Source organism: Vombatus ursinus, unplaced genomic scaffold, assembly GCF_900497805.2.
Source record: "Vombatus ursinus unplaced genomic scaffold, bare-nosed wombat genome assembly UNPS02014794.1, whole genome shotgun sequence".
In the NCBI taxonomy this organism is placed as follows: Eukaryota; Metazoa; Chordata; class Mammalia; order Diprotodontia; family Vombatidae; genus Vombatus; species Vombatus ursinus.
Window position 1 is genome coordinate 13,866,647 of NW_020954572.1, and position 23,273 is coordinate 13,889,919.

The following is a 23,273-nucleotide window of genomic DNA, read 5'->3' on the forward strand; positions in this document are numbered from 1 at the left end:
TTTCTTTCTTTCTTTCTTTCTTTCTTTCTTTCTTTCTTTCTTTCTTTCTTTCTTTCTTTCTTTCTTTCTTTCTTTCTTCTTTTATTGGTGTATTTTGGTTGCATATTATACTTACAGATCACTCCCACTTCATGAGAACTCTCTTGTAACAAATAAAAACAATTAAGTAAGACTAATGACTTCATCTGAAGGTGAATGCAGCATTCCACATCTGTAGCAGCCCTCTCTCTATGATAAATAAAGACATTTCTTTTAACAGATGTGTATATGTGAACAAAATGCATTTTCTCAACAATTTATAAAAAATGGGTATGTCTCGTTCTGTACCCTATATCCATCACCTCTCTGTATTGGATAGAATATTTCATCATTGGTCCTCTTAGAATTTTTTAAAGTTGTTGGTTTTTACATGTTATTGTTATTGTATAAGCTGCTCCCCTGGATCAGTACATTTCATTCTTCAATTTATGAAAGTCCTCATAATTGTTCATTTTTATAATACTGATGTTATAGTTATAAATTATTCTCCCAGTTCTGCTTACTTCAATCCACATTGGTTCATATGCCTTTCCATGTCTTTCTGAAATCATCTATTTCCTCAGTTCTGGAAATGGAGTACAATAACACTCCATCATATTCATATACCACATCTTATTTAATCATAATAATTAATGATCTTATTCAAGAATAACCATTGATGGGAATCCTCTTAGTTTCCAGTTTTGGGGATTTTTTTTTTGGTTACCACAAAAAGTGATACAAATATTTTTGTATATATGAGACCCTTTCCTCTTTGTTTTATCTCTTTTAAGTATAGATCTAGCTGACTCAGGTGGCAGACTTAGAGAAGACTCTGGTGCAGAGTAGAAAAATATGGATGAATTTTTCTTGATAATTTGGGCACTTATTTTCTCTTATGTCTTTTGTTTACTGTTGCTTCACCTAGTCTATCGGGTTGGAGGCCAGAAACAGTAGAGGCATATATACATATATATATTTATATATGTGTATATATATATATATATATAAATATATATATATATACACACACATACACATACATACATATGCATGTGTGTATATGTGTGTATATATGTATTCATTTATTGGCTTTCTCTCTTCCATTCCCTGATGTCTCATTTTTTCAAGATTATGTTTGTTGTTCTATCATTGACTAAGGGGAAAGCCATACCGTGGGGGAGCCTGTTATGTATCTATGTATCTATCACAGATGAAGTGATATATGTTTCTGATTGAACTGTCTGGCCTGGTTCTGGGGATTTAAATAATAACAATTACTGCATTCAGGGAGCTTACAGTCTATTGGAGGGATATAGCATGTCCATAAGTGAATAAATGCAGAATATGTGACAAAATAGTGCCCAGTCTACTGGAATAATCAGGAAAGGCATCACACAGAAGGTCACACCTGAGTTGTGCCACCCAAACTTAAGGGCAGATAGGGATTCTCCAAAGAGGAGGATGGAATGAATTCTAGTCATGTGCAAAGATGAGAAAGCAGGAGATGGAATAGGGAGCAGGCCAGCTTGCCTGAAATGGAGAGTGAGGGAAGGGGAATAATATGAAATAAGGCTAGGAAGGTAGGTGGGAACCAGAAAGTGGAAGACTCTAAGTGCTAGGTTGAGAAGTTGTAATTAATCCTTTTGTTATTGGTGGTCAGCTGTTTTAGTTGTGTCCAACCCTGTTTGGGGTTTTTTGTCTTGCATTTCCTTCTCCAGTTCATTTTACAGATGAGAAAACTGAGGCCAATGGAGTTAAGTGACTTGCCCAGAATCACACAGCCATGTCTGAGGCCACATTTGAACCCAGGAAGTTGAGTCTTCCTGACTCCAGGCCCAGCATTCTATCCTCTGCACCACTTGGCTGCCATGTAGTTTATCCTAGAGATACTTTATCCTAGACATATGAAAATATCTGTGCAGAGAAGCATAGGTATTCTTTTCAGGAGTGGTTGAAAGACTTAAAAGAAATTGTGTTAGTTCCAATCTGGTTGGTAAAGAGCTGGGGAAATCATTTACCTTAGAAACATGCTTGTCTTCCATCTTGAAACCAGTGTTTGAAATAATTTGTTATCTTAATCACGCTGTGTTTTTGAAGAACTGAGTCACAGGGAATTCTGGGTTTTGTCTGCCGGATCTGATGACAACAGTAACACCTAGAGTACTGAAATAAAAAGAATGCTGTCTTTGCTCCTTTTGAGGTGTTAATGATGCCATCAGCTCTGGCAAAAGACACAGAAAAGTAAGAGTTTTAACTGGGTTTTTACTGGGGCGTTAGGAAGGCTAAAAACAAGTCTGCAGGTTCACATTGTTATTTCAAAATATGAAGCCTGTATGAATAATATGTTAATGTTTTGACATCACAAAATTTATTAAGTTTATTTTTAAAGCAGTTTGATTCCCCTCTAAAATGCATGAAGCATGTGGGAGTAGGATTAGTTCTGCCCCAGGCTGCCAAACAAAATTTTAATGGAACTGGAGTCCTCCAGGGATTGTCCAAATCCACATAATGTTCTTAAGTGCTAATGTTTGCATTGGGGCTGTTACATTAGCAGATGTACGTGTGAATAATATACTTATATCCATCCATCACCCTGGTGACTCCACTTCTGCAGGGGTTGCTCCACATCAATTATTCTACCTTGGGATTATGGTAGAAGATATTTGGTACCTGAATTGGTCTCCTTTTTAATCAGTGGTGAAACATAGGAGTACAGCAGCAGTGAGTTTGAGAAGTCGAAATGTTCTATTCAGCCAGAACAGCAGTGTGGAACCTGTAGCCTCGAGGCCATATGTGGCTCTCTAGGTCCTCAAGTGTGGCCCTTTGACTGAATCTAAGTTTCACAGAACAAATCCCCCTAATAAAAGGATTTGTTCTGTAGAACTTGGTCTTGGTCAAAAAGCCACACCCAAGGACCTACAACCTTCCTTTTTGGTTTTATATACTTATTGTGGCCCTCTGTGGAGTTGTCAGTAATGTTTGTATCAAGACAGTGACCATCAGAAATGGTAAATAACAAAGTGGGAGTGAAGAACAGCTGCGAGCATTCAGGACTTCTCCCATTTGTCTTATTCTTGAGTGCGGCTATGAGAAATGGCATCAGTAGATAGAGCTTTGAGCCTGGAGTCCAGAAGACCTGAGTTCAAATCTGGCCTTAGACATTTATGGGCTGTGTGACCCTGGGCAAGTCACCTAACCCTGTTTGTCTCAGTTTCCTCATCTGCACAATGAGCTAGAGAAGGAAATGGCAGACCACTCCAGTATCTTTGCCAAGAAAACCCCAAATGGGGTCACAAAGACAGACATGACTGAAACAACTAAACAACAACAACCTTCAAATTTTTAAGCTTTTACTATCATCCTTGGAAGGGGTAGTTGGTTGTTGTGTCTGAAAAATAAAATCAATGATAAATGTGAATGCTTCATTTTATTTGGAGCAAATAGAGAGTTTTAGTAAGGACTGACCGACTTATTATGTGATTCAGACCATGAGTCAAGAGGGTACATATAAATTGATGATTTGGATTACCTTAAATAGTATATGGTTTACATGACAATTACTCTTTGATTCTCTAAATAAGAGCCAAGTAGTGATTTTGTAAGAGGTGAACACATACAAGCAGCACCATGGAGTTGCATCGAGAGATGGCCCAGAGCTAGGATGACCTGGATTTGCGTCCTGTCTCTGACACATTCTGCCTCATGATCATGGGCAAGTAGTACAACACCCCAGGGAATACCCTAAGACTGTAAGTTGCAGAGTAAATGGCAGTCTGAATTGGTAGAGGAAGTTTCTCCGTTTGGGAGTTCTCTGCACCCGTGAAATCACAATTCCAGTCCCTGGCCGTGTCCCAGGAACATGGAAGTTTGTTAGGTAATCTTCCCTGAGTAAAACTTGGAAATTTTACAGTCATTTCTAAGATAAGACAAAATACACCAATAATTCCCTTAAAGATGATTGGCAGATTGAAAGTCAGATAGAGGTGTGTGTGTGTATGGGGGGGGATGACTTTGCTTTGATCTGATTTCTACTCACCTGTCCTTGATAGAGCCATGGATTGGGTGTGCTACCCATGTTCCATGGATAACTCTTCTGCAAAACATGGAAAAGCAAAAAGGAGGTTAAAGATTAAGGCCTAGCAGAGGAGTGGGACCACAAGTGGCCTCAACGCCGCAGGTTCCCCAACCCTGGCCTAGCAGCTAAGCCCTTAGGAGACAGAACTCTTCTCCTCAGGTCTTTTAAATAGGAAGAAATTATTAATCTTACCTGTTGTGAAGCCATAAGAAAATTTAAAAACCCTTTTCCTTGAGATCCTTAAGATAATCAGCCCATCAGCTTTAGGTAGATGGAGTCAAGATTCACCTTGTGGTAGATGAATGGGCTAGGTGGACTTTGGGAGCTGCTTCCTTTTTATGAATGCTGTGGTTTCTCTCTACTCTTGGCTTGAGCTGATTTGTCTATAAATCTACAATCCTATGATCCTTTCTTCCCCCATACTTAAGGAATCTGTAAAACTAACTTAGTCCAATCACTGCTGTGAAGAGGTAAGGAAAATTAGAGCTAGAAGATTAAAGTTACAGGGCATAGTCAGAACTCAAACTATATGGCTTAGAATACACTTCGTTCCATTGTACAGTGTCCCAAAAGTCTTAGTGTAGTTCTAAGCTTTTGGAGCTTTCCCTGAATTTTAGTACCTCCTATTAGAGAAGAGTAGGTTGTTAAATAAGGAAATGTTGAGTTATATTATGATCTTTCAAAGTAATGTGCCCAGCCACTGGGTTACCATTTTAGAGCCATATTTATCTAAGAGTCCAGCACCACAGAACAGTCTGTTCTCTGAGGCACAATCCTCAGTAGCGTTCAGGAAGAGGAGGATGAAGATTTCCAGGCTATGCCGATAAGGGAAATTGTGAAATAACTCTTTCCTTCTGTGTCTCTCAAGAAATGGGGAGGTGGAGCTGTGTATACAGCTTCAAGGGGAGTCACTGAGCAGGAGGGCAACATGGAAGATTTGGTCAACACAACAGATGACTTTTAGAATCTGTGGGCTTCTGACAGAACATATCTTGTTTTTCTCATCTCTTGTAGACAGGAAAGTCTTTCTTTACCCAGGATAGTAAAAATCCTTGAACTGGCTCTGAGCGTGAAGGCAAAGTGTCAGCAAGCACCTTATTCATCATCAGTGTATGATACCATCCCTTTAAAATGACAATGGGAGGAAAAGTTCACCAGTTCAATATGTCTTTCATATTTGCAGGCTCTGTAGCCTGACTGATCGCCGCTGGCATCTATCATTAGAAACAGCTAAGATACTGAATTCTGACAGGTGCTTTTCGTATGTCCTTATAGGGAAGAAAAAAAATGAAAGAGAATTTCTTCATCCCCTCCTACTTCCACTTAAAAGAAAAAAGTGTTTTTTACAAAGCAAAATTTAAGGAGTAGGGGAGAGAAACTAACATTTTTAAGGAAGAAGAATTTAACTGTTCTTCCAGGACCTTCCAGTCAGCCACAATCATTGAGTGGAATACTCCTATGGTGTAACTAGATTCCATCTTGAGCTCAAGAGCTTCCAAAAGTGTTGCCAGGCTGCTATGTGAGGTGGGTAGCCTCCTGGTAGATCCTTCTATGTAGACGGAAACCTTTGACAGCCAATTTTATGCTATAAGCCTTTCTACCCGACTGTGCTCATTTCCTATTACTTTATATGTCAGTATATTCTACTATATTCATATAGTTCCCCAAGGGTAACTCATTTTGAAGCACTAGGTTGTTTTGTTATCAAGTGGGCATAGCATTTCTTGGTTTTGTTTTATGTTAATAGGCTTCTGTTCTCCATCTCTCCTGCTACCTACCAAATTGTCTTGCTCAACAATAGAGCTGATTATAGGAGTCTGTGTGTATGTGTGTATTTATGTGTGTGTGTGTGTGTGTGTGTGTGTGTGTAATATGATGCTGTTGTTCAGTTGTGTCTGACTTTTTGTGAACCCATTTGGAGTTTTATTGGCAAAGATACTAGAGTGGTTTGCCATTTCCTTCTCCAGTTCATTTTACCGATGAAGAAACTGAGGCAAACAGGGTTAAGTGATTTGCCCAGGGTCATTCTGCTAGTAAGTGTCTGAAGCCAGGTTTGAACTCAGAAAGTTGTATGCATATGTGTGTATATGTATATATGTGTGTATGTATATATATGTGTGTGTGTATGTGCGTGTATTCTCCCTGGTACTATATAGGGAGCGTAATCACAGAACAGCCAAGCTGCATAAATACACATAGAATCTGCCATGGAGGCCATACTCAGGATTTATACAAAGTCATCCCTTTGTGGGATATAGTCATGGAAATGTCTGTTACCATTTTAGCTAAAGGCCAGAAATTCTTAACCTGGGGTCTATGAACTTTTAAAAAATTGATAAGTATATTTTAGTATAATGGATTTCCTTTATAATCCTTTATAATATGTAATTTATTTTATGCTTTTAAAAACATGATTCTGAGAATAAACTTCACCAGACTTCCAAAAGGGTCTGTGAAACAAAAAAAGGTTAAGAAGACCTTAGCTAGACCAACTCTTCATGGTCATTTCCCTGCTTGCTTTAAGAATCTGCTTTAACATTATCTCCCGAAATTTATCTTTAGGGAAACTGCCATACTAGTGTCTCATAAGGCCAAACTTCACATATTTATGGTGCCTCCTAGAACCAATGGCTTGGGAGATTAGGGTACTTGCCCGTGGCAATGCGCTTGCTCTGAATTCAGCCTTGGGAGAATTTTGTACATTTTCAGAAAATACTGTAGAAGTTAGAGAGTGGCTCTTGACTATAAGGTATCATTGTGTAGCATTAGGGAAGATGTTTTTCCAAGTAGAAAGGCAGAAATTTCTCACATCCTGATTTTATCCTTGAGTATAAACTCAGGCAATCTTTGGGTCCTTTTGAAGTCAGAGATTTTGTTGAAGATCCTAAAGATGGGCCTCCTTAGGGATGCTGCCAAGGAGACCCATTGTGGATTTCTTGGTTAATATTATTAATGGTTGATAGGTGCACTTGAAAATCAAGCATTATTGTAACATTTGGGTAATATTTATGTTAAATGGTTCTTTTCCAGGGCATCAAGCTGATCTTTTTCCTAATAGTGAACACTTCATCCTTTCCAATTTTCCCATCAAATGCATCCACGTCATCTTGAGACCGTGCCAGACCCAGCTGCATCTATTCTATACTCTTGGCTTCAATTATCTCAAATTACCAAACCTACTCTCAGGTCCTTTACATTCTCTTCTGCTTTGAGGCATATGCCTGATGCACCTCTTGTGAAGCACATGATTACATACCATTCAACACAAGTCTGTTTTAAGTAAACAGTAAATTAAATATTGTTAGCACGAGGCTAAATTCACAGTTGTGAGGAAACTTCTAGAATAGGGTTCATTCCAGGAAATTGTTGGGTAGGAAGATTTTTCTTTGAGTCTTTTGGGACTATTTTGAGTTCTAGCTCGAGCTTTCTCCTCAATCCTCCCCCTGTTACCCACCATTCTATTTGGGGCTATTTTAGATTTAATTTTTTTTAAACCTCAGACGCAAAAGGAGATTGAAGACAAAGTACCAAAGTTGATCTTGTCCATGTACAAGCTTGACCAATAAGGTCAGATTTCCTAATAATTTTCATATTTTCTTTCACCTAGTTATCTGCCAGTAGTTAAAAAGAGGGCAGGAGTTAGATGCTCTGAAAAAAAGTCTAGGTCTTTTTAAAAATTATTTATTTTATTTTTAATTTGTGAACTAAAACAAGAATTTCCATAACACAGTATAATAAAAAAAGATGATTACACATGAAACTTCAAATCTATGATGTACGACTTGCTATTTCTTTTAAATACATAATAAAGTTTCATGTAAATTTTTTTCCCTTTCTTTTTTCTTCCTGTATTTGACAAGTGTAAGGACTTAAGATTTTGGAATAAGAATTCATTATTTAGTAAAAATTGTTGGGAAAACTGGAAAGCAGTATGGCAGAAATTGGTCATAGACCAATATCTAACACCATTTACTAAGATAAGGTCGAAATGGATACATGACCTAGATATAAAGGATGATATTACAAGAAAATTTGAAGAAGCCTGTCTTTTCGGACACCATCCTAGTAACCTAGTAAACCTAGTGACTCCTCTCCTTTTTGCTAGTGTTTTGGCAAGATTTTTCAAGGATCCTTCTGGATGTTCTTTTGAAATGGGAGCATTGAAATGTGTCCCTGCCCTGAGAGATCTAACATTCTATGGGGGAGGGGGAGCTGATCCTTATATTGCCTAAATTCAAAGACCTTCAGCTCCCTTGTTGCCTTTCTCTGTATGCTCTGTAGCTTATCAATAGCTTTCTTAAATTGTGGCTCCTAGAACTGAATATAATAATGGTCTCTGATGAATTTTGATTATTAAATGACTTTGAATTAAAACTACTAACTTCAAACTTGGAAGATCCAAATAACTTGTTAAATTCCCACATCCTCTCCATTCTTTACTCCATTTGACCTTCTTGCTTCTCTCTCTGTGAATTTACATACATTATCTTTAAAAATTGAACTATTTCCAGTACTTTCCCTGACTAACTAGAAGCTGGTCCAGATATACAAATCATTCCAGAATAACCAACATTGCTCCCTTTCTGCAAACCATGTATGTTTGTTCATTGAAATTCTTCTTATGTTTGTTTTCATATTTATGATTTTTATATCTATATTATTTCCCCAGTGTGACTCTACCTACTTTATAAATTATTCAAAAGCCTGGCTACTTTATTATACATACTGGGGATGTTCAATAAATGCTCATTAGTGATACAATATGTTCACCTAAGGCTTTTGCCAGTGTTATATAGAATATCCTATGCAGAGCTCAAACAGAAAGAGGATTCCCTATGGTTTGTTAGGAGCAAGGTTTAGAAATAAGTGCTCCAATTAGCAGATGATATGATACAAATTACACGATACCTTGGAATACAATGAAGCTTCCATAGTGAAATCTGTAATTATTTAAAATAGATCAATTTTGCTATTCATACTAGGAAAATTAAGTGGATGAAAATGCATATTGTCCAGATGATGACATGGATGGATAGCCATTTGAGTTAGTCCATCAATATATCTTAGAGGGGGTGTGACAAATAATCAATGAGCTTTGTCCAACTCTGACTAGGAGAAGGAATCAGAAAAACAAGAAGAGATCTCAGAGTCCTTCCTGATCAGAACAGGAAACCATTCTATAATATACTTGACTCATGGCCATTTAGGCCCGACCAAGAAGGTCAGACTTTCTAATAATTGACGTATTTCCTTTCAGCGACTTAACTGCTTGTAGGTGAAAGAGGCCAGGGCTACAGAAATACTTCCGGGTATGGGAAGTGGCTCCCACTGCCTCCTGAGACACTCCATTCTACTTTTGCATGGTAACAATTATTAGGAAAATTTACCTGACCTCCAACCGGAATTTGCCTCTTTGTGACTTCTACCCTTTGCTTTGGAGTTCAGTCCTATGGGACAAACCAGAACCAACCTATTCCCTTGGCAATGTGACAATGCTCCAAATATTTAAAGTTCATGCCTCAGTTTCCTCTTCTCCAGGCTAAAACACACCCCTTTCAATTCAATGTAAGAAACATGTATTGAGTACCTACTATGTGCCAGGCACTCTCCTAGGTTCTGGAAGGCAATTATAAAAATAAAGCATTCCTTGTATCTGAGGAGTTTATGTTATATGGGAGAATAACAACTTATTCCTCATATTGCATGAACTCAAAGCCATTCATCATTCTAATTGACTTCCTCTGCATGCTCCTCAGTTTATTGATATCCCTCTTAAATTGTGGGTCCCAAGAATGAACATATCACTCCCGATAAGGCCTAATCAGGGCAGACCCTCAATAGCAAGGCACTCACCTCTCCAGTTCTGGATGCTATGCTTCTTTTAATTTTGACTATGATGGCATTAGCTTTGTTGGCTGCCCTTATTCAATTCAACAAATACATATTAATGTTTATTGTATGCCAGACACCATGTTAGGCATTGAGAATACAAAGTCAAACAAGAAATAATTCCAGCCCTCAAGAAGCTCATATTCCCCTGGGAGTGGCACATAACACAGTTCACTTATATTGAATTTACAATCCATAGACATACTCAAATTTTTCTTGCAGGACTTTCCAGTACTTATCACAGTACCTTACACATAGTAAGTGCTTAATAATGTTTGTTTATTGATGGATTTTTTTCATAAGAATTATTCTCTATACATGCTTCCTCCATTTTATATTTTTGAACTTGAATCTCTGAACCCACTTTTATACTTTGTTTATCTTTTATCTTTTTTTCATTTTGTTTTTATCACTTTTTTTTTAGGCCATTGGGGTTAAGTGATTTGCCCAGGGTCACACAGCTAGTAAGCGTCAAGTGTTTGGTCTGAGGTTGGATTTGAACTCAGGTCCTCCTGACTTCAGGACCAGTGCTCTATCCACTGGGCCACCTAGCTGCCCCTCCTTGTTACTTTTCATCTTGATTCTGTCCATTGCTTTCAACTGCCAACATATTTTTGAATCCTAAGTCTGTTGAGTATGTTATCTACCCCTCTAGGCTTTGTTTCATCTTCAAATTTGGTAAGAAGTGTATCTCTGCCTTTATCTAAGTCATTGGCATCCATGTTGCCATTGGCATCCAACACAGGGCCAGACATAGATATATTAAATGCTTACTAAAGACCTCTTTCTAAATTGATTGTAAACTAATTAATGACTGCTCTTTGAAGCTGGACATTCAATCAGTTCCAAATCCATGTTTTTGTACTATTCTAGTATGCACTTCTCTGTTTTGTCCACAAGAATAGCATGATAAAATTAGTCACAGTGCTTTTCTACCAATATAGGTATGTCATACTTATAGCTTCCCCCCAGATCTACTAGTGAGGTAGCATTATCAGAAAGAAACAAAGAAAGAAAGGAAGAAAGGAAAGAAGAAGGAAGGAAGGAAGGAAAGAAAATCTGTTTTAGCATCTTTTTGGTGAAAACTAGGTTGGCTCTTTATGATTGCAGCTTCTGTTTCTAGGTTTTCACTGAATATCCCTTTAATAATACAAAATTTGCCAAAAATTGAAGTCAAGCTCACTAGCCTAGATTTCTTGATGATTTCCTTATTTTTCCTTTTTGGAAAATGGGGCCAATAGTTTTCCCTTCTCCAGTCCAGCACTATTTCTCTTGTTCTCTGTGATCCTTCGAATTTCTGAGACCATGGCTCATTAATAATTTTTTTTTTTGCCAATTCTTTCAGCACCGGAGGATGTAGTTCTGCTTGCCAAGTCACTTGAAACCATCAAGGGTAGAACTAAATGCTTTCTATCTCTTCATTTATCCTCAGAGTTGGATCCTTAATAACTATTTTTCTTCCATCTTTTTCAGTACAAAAATTATTATTCTAAAGAGAGATCAGAGACACAAGATAAGACTTGAACAGTTCTTCCTTCTTTCCATCAATTTTCACTGCCTGATCTAGTTGTAAACCAGTTTTCTCTTCTCCAGGCTGAACATCCTCAGTTCACTTCAATGTAACAAGTAATTACTGAGTGCCCACTTTTTGTCAGGCATTGCTCTAAGCTCTGGATACAGCTACTCTGTGCCCCAAGTGAGAAGGGGGGGGCATCCCTTTGTGGATTCTCCTCTTTTCCCTAACATGGCTTTTTAGGGAAAAAAATCCTTTTGGGAAAAAAAAAAACTCTTTTCCCTAACATGATTTTTTAGGGAAAAAACCCGTTTGGGAATAATCTAAAAAAATAAAAGTCGTCTTGTTCTATATCACCTTTGGGAAATTGTGTAGTACTTTCAGCGATCTCTAGCTACTCCCTGCTGAAAAAAGTTCATCTTTTCTATACCAATATTGTCTAAGTCACTCAATCACTTAATAAACCTTTACTAGGCACCTACTATGTACCAGTTCTGGTGATACAAAAAGAGACAAAAGATGGACCTTGCCTTCAAGGAGCTTAGAATCTAATCGGGTAGACAACATGCATGCAAATATATTAAAAACAAGCTATATATAGACTAAATAGAAAATAATAGAGGGAACACAATGGGATTAATAAAGATCAGAGAAGTTTTCCTGTAGAAGGTAGGATTTTAGTTGGGATTTAAAGGAAGCTGGGGAGGTCAGTAGTTGGAGCAGAGGAGGGAGAGCATTCCAGGTATGGTAGAGATAAAATGTCTGGAATCAAGAAACGGAGTATCTTGTTCATGGGAAATCCAGGTGATTTTATGTGGCTGCGAATATGGATTTAAATCAGAAGAATTTAAATTGCAGGTGACTCTGAAGACAATGGAAAGATGCATGTTGAGTGCAAATCAACTTCAATTTATTACAAAGAATTATTTGATTTTAAAGTCATGTAAAACATCATCAGTAACATAAACCACTGCAAAAACTGGGCCAGTCATATAAAAAGAATGAGATGATACAAAGAGTAGCTCTTCATCCACTATATCATACTTGTTGTTCTTGTTGTTTAGTCATTTCAGTCATCATGTCTGACTCTTCATGACCACCTTTGGAGTTTTCTTGGGAAAGATAGTGGAGTGGTTTGCCATTTTCTTCTTCAGCTCATTTTCCAGATGAGGAAACTGAGGCAAACAAGGTTAAGTGACTTGCCCAGGGTCACACAGCCAGTTAGTGTCTGAGGCCAGATTTGAACTCAGGTTTTCCTGATTCCAGGCCTGACACTCTATTTACTATAGCTGCCCACTATACCATGCTATAGATTTCAAAATAATAATAAATATTTGAAAAATATTTAACTTAAATTTTAATGAGATGTCTAAAAATTCCTTGTCTATCTGATTGTGGGGGGGGCATGGGAAAAACACAGAGAAGACTCAGACATCTACTATATTAATGGATTTATATATGTGCACATAAGGCTAATATATTTTATGCTGCCAATTTTTTATGGTTTCATAAATACTGCTATCACCAACATTAAAAAAAACCTGAAGAAAAAGAGCTCATATGTTCTGGTATAAATTCAGTGTATTTTATAGAATACTGCTACTCTTGATATAGCCTACGGGATGTGACTTTTCATAAAAACCTAATGAATTTCTAGATTTGTCAGCTGTTTCTAAACAGATGCACTTTACTAATCTAATGGAAATGTTTTGAGCCCAGATCCCAAATATCAATAGCTTTTACTATTGCAAATTAGTTTGTCTATTGGGTAAATTGGGCTATGGTTCTTGATAAAAAACGTAGCAAGTCATTTTTGTATGTGTACTTTCTGGTTAGCTCACACTTTAAGATTTGATGTGTGTGTACCTATATAGATACACTCACATATGAATATATATATATATATATATATAGGTTCATATATAATATAATGTTAAATATCATGTATTTTATGTACACATATTTACCTTTTTTTTCCTTTTTCTTTTGCAGAGTTTTAAATTGAATGTAGACAGTCATTGTGCTCTAAAGGAAGCTGTGGTAGAAGAAGGACAGCAACTTCTGGAGCTTATTGTATCTCACAAATCAGGTAAATCCTCCTGAAATATTGCAAGTCTTTATGTCTCCAGACTATTAAAGAATGAAGAAGCATTGCTGTAAATTACTGCATATATTCACTTCCTTATGTATTATTAATATTTACATTATCAGATTGACCTTCAAGATTTATAAATGTTTCATATACTGCATACAATGCTGTGATACTTATAAAATGAAATACTGCCTCCAAATAGTCTGTTCATTTTATTTTGGTCTTGCTGTTCAGCTGAGTTTCAGTGGAAATCACATCACTGAAAACTTCACGTTGACACAGTCTTTGATGTAGAAGCTTCGGAAATAACATTAAGATAATGAATGAGGATTGCGCATATGGATATCGATGCATATGCATTAGTATACTTATAGATATATCTTTAGATGTAAGGGGGAAGGTATAGAAATAGCTGGATGTTTCTATGCCTGGCCATACACATAATTTTTTTTTTTAATGTTCTGCTCTGGTAATTGCGTCAGTAGGTTTTCTGGTCCTTAAACTAATTCCTTCCCCATTATTAACGCATTTATGAGGAACATATTATAAATTAAAAATAGTTTTGTCATTTGGTTATGCTTATCCTTGTATGCAACAGCCTCACGATGGAATGAATTACAATTTAGCTAGTATCTTTAGGGCTTGCCATGACCAGTTTTAACGAGAATTTTTAATCAGATGTACCAATGCTAAAGCTTGCTGTCTGAGTTCTGGTCTACTTACTAATTTTTATCAGAACTGCTTTGCCTTTTCCCATTCATTTCCCTGGTTGTTGTAACTTTATCTGTATAATCCCTATACAGATGTCCACGGGAACTTATCTTTGAAAAACAGAAATCATTCAGTTATTTTTAACTTTTTATCTTGATTTTGTCCAATGTTTTTGGTTGTCGTTCAGTCATTTCAGTCATGTCTGACTCTTCATGACCCCATTTGGGGTTTTCTTGGCAAAGAAACTAGAGCGGTTTGCCATTTCCTTCTCCACCTCATTTTACAGATGAGGAAACTGAGGTAAACAGGGCTAAGTGACTTGCCCAGGGTTATACAGCTCAGAAGTGTCTTACACCAGATTTGAACTCAGGAAGATGAGCCTTCCTGACTCCAGGCCCTGAGAGTCTATCCATTGCACCATCTAGCTGCCTCTTCTTCAACATACGTCCTTCAAGAAGTACAAACAGAATTTTAAACCATGCCTGGATGTAGTTGAGTAGCAGATCTGGGTGTCCTTTGACTTTGCCCTGCTGGGAATGTGGCTGCAAGACTTTCTAGTCTATCTTGAGTGACAAATAATAATAATAATAATAATAGAGTGTGTGTGGGGATGCCAAGGTACTTTTATGGAAATTGTTTTAAATTTCCATTTACTCTCCTCCCCACCAAGTAAAGAACAGTAACTAAAGATGCAATCAAATCCACAACTTTTGCTTTTTTTTTTTCCTCCCTTCATTTTCGAGAAGGACTGAAGGACATGCTGCAGATGATTGCAAGTCAATGGAAGGAACTACAGAGGCAAATCAAACGGCAACACAGCTGGATTCTTAGGGCTCTGGATGTCATCAAAGCAGAAATCCTGGCTACTGATGTGTCTGCAGAGGATGAGGAAGGGACTGGAAGCCCCAAGGTAAGTGGCTTGAAGTGTGCTGTATTTCCTCTTATTCCTCTCTTCTTTTGAACTAGGCACCACTGAAGTTTTCTTTCCACCCCTAAGGCTTTTCATTTCTACTGGGTAAACTTTTTTATATATAAACAAAATGATATGACTTACTCTGAAACAATAAAAAAACTTACAACTTTTAAGTTTCTCAGAAAGATGCCTTTCAGTGTATGGGGAGGGGGGTGAATTAAAGTTGGAAGGAAGGGGACATAAAGCATTTAGTAAACAAAACATAAAGCATCTTTAGCATGAATAATCAGAATGGTTTTAAATTGTTTTGTTGCAACTATAAATCACTATAATCAGTGCAATCACTCAGCTCTGACATCCATTAGCCGCTTGGTTACAGCAAATTAACAAAGAAGAGAGAAAGTGATTCATTATCTCATTCCTGTTAATGACTATCAGATGCATTGCCTAATTAGGGGGTGGTCATTGTAGTGGGAAGAAGGTCATATGCTTTGCTAACAAATCTTTTTGCTCAGAGTGTAAGTTCTCCATAATGGTGGATGTATTGAATACAACAAGTCCTTTAAAAATACCTCTTGGCATGTTTTGGGTTTCCTTTTTGCATTTACTAAAGAACCAATGAAATATTCAATTGGAATTTCAGTGTTGTGGCTTCTCACCTAGAATTACTCCATTTGGAAGTAGAGGCCCTAAGCCAAATGGTGGAAAATATGATTTTATCCAACAGCATTTACTTCATGGTATCTTTCTCTTCTTCCGCCGTTAGTCTGACATAAGCAAAAACAGAAAACCAGTCTGCTAACACACTCGGCACGTGAAGCTCATTGTTACTTGGGGGAATTCATGGTTTCTATTCCTGGAATTGGCAAAGCAATTAAATCATCATCAAATAACATTTATTCAGCACCCATGTGTGGATTGGCACTGTGCTAAATGTTACACAGAGTAAGTTAAACAGATATTCTTGGAACTCATTCTTAAATACAGACAGACTTACTAACAAACAGCTCTACAACAGAGAGACCACCATGGCAAGGGTGCACGCTGAATCATATTAACATAATTCATAAGCTTAAGGATTTATAGGTTTCAGAAGTGGAATAACTAAGATGTTTGCTGGAATTAGGGGAGGAATAGAATCATGATTTCTTTTTAACATGGAGAAGGTATCATGGAAAGGACTGAATTTTGGCAGATCTTTGAAAGAGAAAAGAGAGTTCATGTGATGCCCAAATCTAGATATTCTAGGAATTGGTATAAGATAAGGCATTGGTTTGACTCTATAAAACTGAATAAAGAGTAGAAGGAATAGGCTTCTTAACATAGAATTAAACCAAGTTTAAGGGGCAGGATAAAAGGGAATCCACCAATGAGAGATGGCAAGATGCTAGTCTGATGGTATAGCCATGAGATATGGGTGGGGATGAAAGGTCCAGCATGAAAATACTCAGGAAAGGGTGGTAGGATTTGGCAACAGGTTACAGGTGCAAAGGAAAGATTGTCAGGACTCAGAAAAGATTCCTAGATTTCTTGCTTGGAGAAAATACAAGATGGTGGCATCACTAAAAGCAATAAAGAAACTGATTGCATGGAAGAGCTTTTTGAGGAAAACAAGCAACTGTAGGCATCACCTCTAGGCTGCATTGATGGGACATCTCATTCAGGTTGGAAGGGACACAGCCTGTTGTCCAACTGAAACATCGGATCAGTAAAATTATGTGGCATCACTGTGTTGGCTGAACCCTTAGAATCATCCTTAGAATCATTTTGCCTTTTTAAGGCAAAATTGACAATGAAAGATAAAAAGAAATGATGGTTATGATAGGAACTTAGCACTTGTTTGAAGGGTATAGAATCACTGAATCTCAGAGTTGGAAGTGAACTCAGAGGTCATCTCGTCTAACCACAGCTGAACAAGAATCTTCTTTATAATCTCTCTTCCCAAATGGCCATCTAGTCTTTGCTTAAATATCTCTGTTGAGGGGGACTTTGCTATTTCCCAAGGTAGTCCCTTCTGCTTTTGATAACTCTAGTTGTTAGATAATTTTTCCATATATCAAACCTAAATTTGTTTCTTTGTGATTTAAACTTATAACACTAGCTTATTGTATCTTTGTATAGGAGCCTGTCATCTAAATATCTTCGTACACCAGAAAGCATGATATAAAAATTAATTACTATTATTTTTCCAACATTTATTCCTCCTGCCTGCAGGAATAGATCATTATAAACTATGCAAAAGGTTTTAGAAGCTAAGTGATGACAGTGGTGACATTGTCTTTAGGGGCTTAGGGAAAAACGCATATTCTGACCTATTGACCTAAGGCATTCATTTGATGTGATGGTGCACCCCTATTTCATATATCTTTTCTTCTTCCTGTCACACCATAACGTGTTTAATTTTTGTGCTTTTCTTCATTTTTTTTTAAAAAGACCAAATATCTTATGATTTTTCCTAGATTGGAAACAATCGTATTTTGTAAAATTGGCTGACAAATAATATGCAATAACAATCATAGTGTCATTGTTTTTTGTAGAGTTGGTAAGCGAAAGGATAATCAGAATCTCACTTAAGTCTTATGACATTTCTGTGAAGCATTAGACTGGGGGGGGGTGAATATTCTCTCTCTTCAGAGATAAAGAAAATGTGTGAGGCATCATATATAGGCTTGTATTCACCATCCTCCACATAACTGCCAAGAAATCTCCTTAATGTACAGGTGTGATGATGTTACTTCCCTGCTCACAGATTTGAAATAACTTTCTGTGGTCACTAGGACAAAATTCAACCTCTTAATCATATAATCTGAGCCATGCTTCGAAAATTTTATATTATTGTCCTTCATACATTCCTCATTGCAACCAGACTTGTCTAGTGACTGTTTGCTTAACTTGGCATTCCATCTCCCTTTCCTTAGTCATTCCATTCTCAGAACTGGAATACATTCTCTGCTTATTTCTTTCTATTGTAAACTTTTCTTTATTCAGGGATCAGTTCATGTGCCACCTCTTCTATGAAGTTTTCCTTTATTCTCTCATTGTAATTGCTCTTTCTCTCAAATGAGCTTTTATTTATCTATTTATCTACTTATAACTTGTATCTCCCTAACAGAATCTATGGATAGCTAGGTGGCTGTAGTGGGTAGAAGGCCAGGCGTGGAGTCAGGAAAACTCATCTTCCTGAGTTCGAATCTGGCTTCAGACACTTACTAGCTATGTGACCCTGGGCAAGTCACTTCACCCTGTTTGCCTCAGTTCCTCATCTGTAAAATGAGGTAGAGAAGGAAATGGCAAACCACTCCAGTGTCTTTGCCCAGAAAACCCCAGACGGGCTCACAAAGAGTCAGACATGACTGAAACAACACAACAGCAACAGCAAAACAGAATCCAAGCTCCATGACGGCAGAAACTATTTAGTTTATGTCTTTTTGCCAATGGTCCATAATTAAGTGACTTGAATATAAAAGATAATTAATAAATGTTTGTTGAGTTAAATTGAATTGAAATGACTTAAGCTGGCAGAACCAAAGCTAAAGTCCGTGTCTTTTGATTCTCAACCAATGTTCTTTCCAGTAGATTTTGTTGTTCATTGTTTTTTATTTTTTCATTTATGTGCGACTCTTTGTGACCCCAATTATGGTTTTCTTGGCAAAGATACTGAAGTGGTTTGCCATTTCCTTCTCTAGCTCATTTTATAGATGAGGAAATTGAGACAAATAAGGTTAAGTGACAGTCCTAGAGTCACACAGCTAGTAAGTGTCTGAGGCCAGATTTGAACTCAGGTCTTCCTGGCTCCAGGCCCAGCACTCTATCCACTGTACCACCTAGCCTCCCTTCTAGTAGATTATTTGTATTAATTCTAAATTAGTTGACTCATCTACAGTTGGAATGGTCTCATTTCACCTCTGCCTCTTCAAATCCTTTATTTCCTTTTGAACTCTGTTCAGTCAACACTTTGTACATGAAGCCATTTCTAATCTTCCCAGCTGCTAATGTTTTGCCCCACCCCTCATTTACCTGTGTTTATTTTATGTATTTTTTCTGTGTAACTATGTATCTACTTAGCTCTCCAATAGAATGTAAGCTCTTTGAGAACAGGTCCTGTTTCTATTTTGTCTTTGTGTCTTTGGCACCTGGCATAATATCGGGTACACAGTCAGCTTTTAATAAGTGGGTTAGTAAATTCAAACAAATAAACCAAAATTTACTTTTCATTTTTACTGAATTTTAGTAAGGAAACCAGAATGATTCAAGTGGGTTTTAATGGTCTGGGAATAAGTATCATCTGTGGCATGGTGGAAAGAAAGCTGGTTTTTGGAGCCAGGTGATTTGGTTTAAAATCTTGGCTTAACCATTTTAGTAAAATGAGTCACCCTGAGTGACTGTGGATGGCTCCCATAACCTCAGTTTACTCAGTTGTAAAATGACTGAGTCTAAGTAGGTGGATGATTGATCTCCAAGGACTCTTCTAGCTCCCACTCCTGTGAATGGTGATCTGAACAGAAACTTTCCTCTCAGCTTTAGCCAAAATATCCATGGTAACTGCTGATTTGCCAAACAAGGCTTGTAATTGTAATATGCAGTGTTGTTACATATAATTTTCTTTGTCATATACAACAAAAATAAGCTTAAGATCAGAAGTTGTTTCTATCGGAAGACAGTTTTTCATTATACACATATTACATAAGTAGTCATTATTCTCTTTTTAAAAAGATGTCCACATTTCCTTAAGTGGAGCTTTTAAAAAGGGGTCCCCCAGTATTTGCTTATTGCAACAACAACAACAAACAACAACAACAACAACAACAACAACAACAGCTCTCCTGGCTATTACCAGCTTCAAGACTTTACTATATGATATGACCTTGTAATAGGTCATGTGGAAAGAGTGTCATGAAATACATCTCAAAATACACTTATGATCATCCATTTCATCTTGGAGATGAAAGAGTAACTAAAATTAAAACATAATAGGAAAGATAACTCTAGAATTCATCTTAAGTTTACTTCAGAAGCTATTGGGAACCTGAGAAGCATAATAGAAAATCTAAAGAATATATCTAGGGGGTATTTTTCTTTTTTACCTCGTTTGAGAGACTGTAGAAAAGGACTTGGTCTTAGAAATCTTGTAAAGAAATAGAATGGGAGGAAATTCAAAGACTTGAGGAAACTTTTCCCCTAGGACCCTGTAGCATACCTTATTTGTTGTATTTCATTTTTTAAAAAAGTGTTTTCCCAGGACTATGGAGTCTTTTATACATGGAAGTGGAGAAACAGAAAAAAAAAATTCAACAGATCTAGAAATATAGCTTTGGCACTCACATTCAGGAATGGAGAATTTGCTTGTAATTATACACTGTATTTTATGGCAAGTTTTGTGATAGTTTATCACCTGAAACGAGACTTTCAGTATGTTAAATTTTGAATACCACAAAGGGCCAGAGGGATTTTAAGACACAGGGTATACCTAACCCCTAAGAAACAGTGCCTTCTTTTCTTGACCTTTCATGGTGAAAACAAAAACTGAAAGCTGGAAGGAATACTTAAACTTTGCTTAGTAACAGAACGTGCAGGACTCTCAGCCTTAACCAGACGATTCAGGGCAACTGTTGGTCTGCCAAACAAGGCTTATCACAGAAAAGTCATAAAAGCGACAGCAGTGGGAGATTTATGCTTCCTTTGAAACATACACACAAACACACTCACACACATATAATTCATATTTAAACACATATGTATATATTTATATACAAACACACATGTGTATATGCGTGTACACACACACACGTAACATCTGCAATGAGAAGCCATTGCTTTGGCATCTAATAATAAAGGTCAGGACTTTACCAAATGAAGTTAACAAACTACCTATCACTTTGCATAGAGTGGCTCTCTATCACCTCCAGGATCAAATCTAAAATCCTCTGGTTTTCCTACTTCCCTTTCCTACTTCCTACTTCCTACTTCCTACTTCCCTTTCCTACTTCCCAATAGTCTTACACTTCACACTCCTTCAAATATTCTGCAATTGATTCAGTGACACTGGTCTCCTTACTTTTTCCTGAACAAAAAAAATCCATCTACTAACTCCAGGAATTTTCACTGGCTCTTTCTCATGCCTGGAATGCTCTCCCTCCTCAGCTTTGCCATCTGGCTCCCACCTGAAATCCCACCTTTTACAAGAAGCCTTTCTGTATCTTTCTTAATGTTACTGCCTTCCCTTTGCTAGTCATTTCCAATTGATTGATCTATTTATCTCTATCTATCTATCTACCGTTTGTAAGTAGTTGTTTTGTTTTTTTTTTTTCATGTTGTCTCCCTTTTCAGACTGTGAGGTCTTTGAGAACAGGTAATGTTTTTTGCCTTTCTTTGTATTCCTAGTGCTTAGCAGAGTGCCTGGCACATAGTAGGTGCTTAATAAGTATTTATTGACTAACTTATACCACAGACAGTTACTGATTCTCCTTTGGGTTAGAAATAGGTGAGATTCTATGAAAAATAACACTTTAAGGTTATATTACAGAATTCAGCAAGCAAGTTAGGAAATGACAGTATAGACTTCACCTTGCAACTACCTTGCTGGAAGGAAATTAGTAGACAGATCGACTGCTAGTCGGAGTTCTGAAATCCTTTCCTTTGACCTGCTTCCATTTATGGTCTTTGAAATCACCATGCCCATTGGCACAGAGAAACACATATACATGTGCATATACATATTTGAATCACTTTTATTTTTTTCCTATGAGCAAGGTAAAGTAACCACCTTCTTTTGTGCAAAAAGAAAAAGATGTCACAAGACCCTTACAAGACAAGGGTACAAATAGTCAGAAGGCACTGGAATTAAAAACATAAGATTAAATTGCATCTAAAAGGGTAGCAAGGAAGAAGAGATGCAAAGGTACATCCATTATTTATTTAAGGCTGACGTTGTGCTAGCCCAAAACATGAAGTAAGACATGCTTCCTGCCCAGTCATCTTATCACTTTAATGTAAGCAGACCATGTAACATCTTGTCTAATGTATGCTAGGGTATCTTAGATCTAGCATAATAGATCACCTAAGATTCTGATCATCTTAATTAGGATGTTGGCAGATTGAAATGGAATAGAGTTCTTGAGGCAAGCAAATGCATTCCAAATTCTGTTCTACTCCCCAAAGAAGCCTTTCTAAAAGGCAGTACCTAATACAATAGTGGTTACTCTTTTCCTACTGAACTATGTAAACACAGCACTGAATTAAATGGTCTGGTACCAGGGGATGCCTATTTCTGTCTTTTGTAGATTCTATACCAGTCCTTGGGTGTTTTTCTTCCCTTTTCCTCTGAGAAGAGCATTTTTTCTTGAAAAAGAGTTTTTCGCAAACAGAAATGAAAATGAATTACCACTGGGCAGATCAGTTGTGGTTACTAAATTTATGACCACCACCAACACACACACACACACACACACACACACACACACATACACACACACACACACAATAAAAGATCGTATTAGTTCCTCTAGTTTCCTTGAGGCAACATTAAATTAGCATGTTATCAGATATGGTGGAGAGATCTAAGATGAAGATGGAAACCTATAGATTTTTCTCCTTAGTCTTTCAATGTGACAAGGTGTTTGAGAAATCATTGAGGGAATGGGAAAAGATAATAGGAAGGAAAGCTAATAGTAGGCCCTATCTAGATATAGACCCCAGTATATCCTGATTGTTCAGTCTGTACTGCTCTTGTTGGAAGCCTTAAAAGGATAACATTTGGTGCAGCAAGACTGTGTGAGTGAATTTCATTGGTGTCTTTAATCAATACCAAGAAATGTCAATTACGTGAGTAGGTAGTTTACTTTTTCTTCAACCTAATCCAAGGGTGCCTCATTTCTACTCTGTAATATCCATAGCTACAAACGTACAATAGATTATGTGTGAATTTTAAAACCATGCAAAGCAGAAATAATCCATCAGAAAATTACTATTTTTTATAATAATGTCAGTAATTTTAAAGTCAATGTGATATGCTCAAGCTGCGTTTTCTAGGGTTTTCTTGTGTTTTCTTTTTTCTGGGGGC

The 23,273-nt window shown here is 37.1% G+C and overlaps 1 protein-coding gene across 1 annotated transcript in view; it reads left to right on the forward strand.

Moving 5' to 3' along the window:
* AKAP6 (A-kinase anchoring protein 6) overlaps positions 1 to 23,273 on the forward strand; it is a 470,308-nt gene that overhangs the window by 174,209 nt on the left and 272,826 nt on the right. Inside the window, exons 6-7 of the mRNA XM_027870237.1 lie at positions 13,491 to 13,587; positions 15,048 to 15,211. Coding sequence (XP_027726038.1) covers positions 13,491 to 13,587; positions 15,048 to 15,211 — 261 coding nt within the window. The remainder of the gene's footprint in view (positions 1 to 13,490; positions 13,588 to 15,047; positions 15,212 to 23,273) is intronic.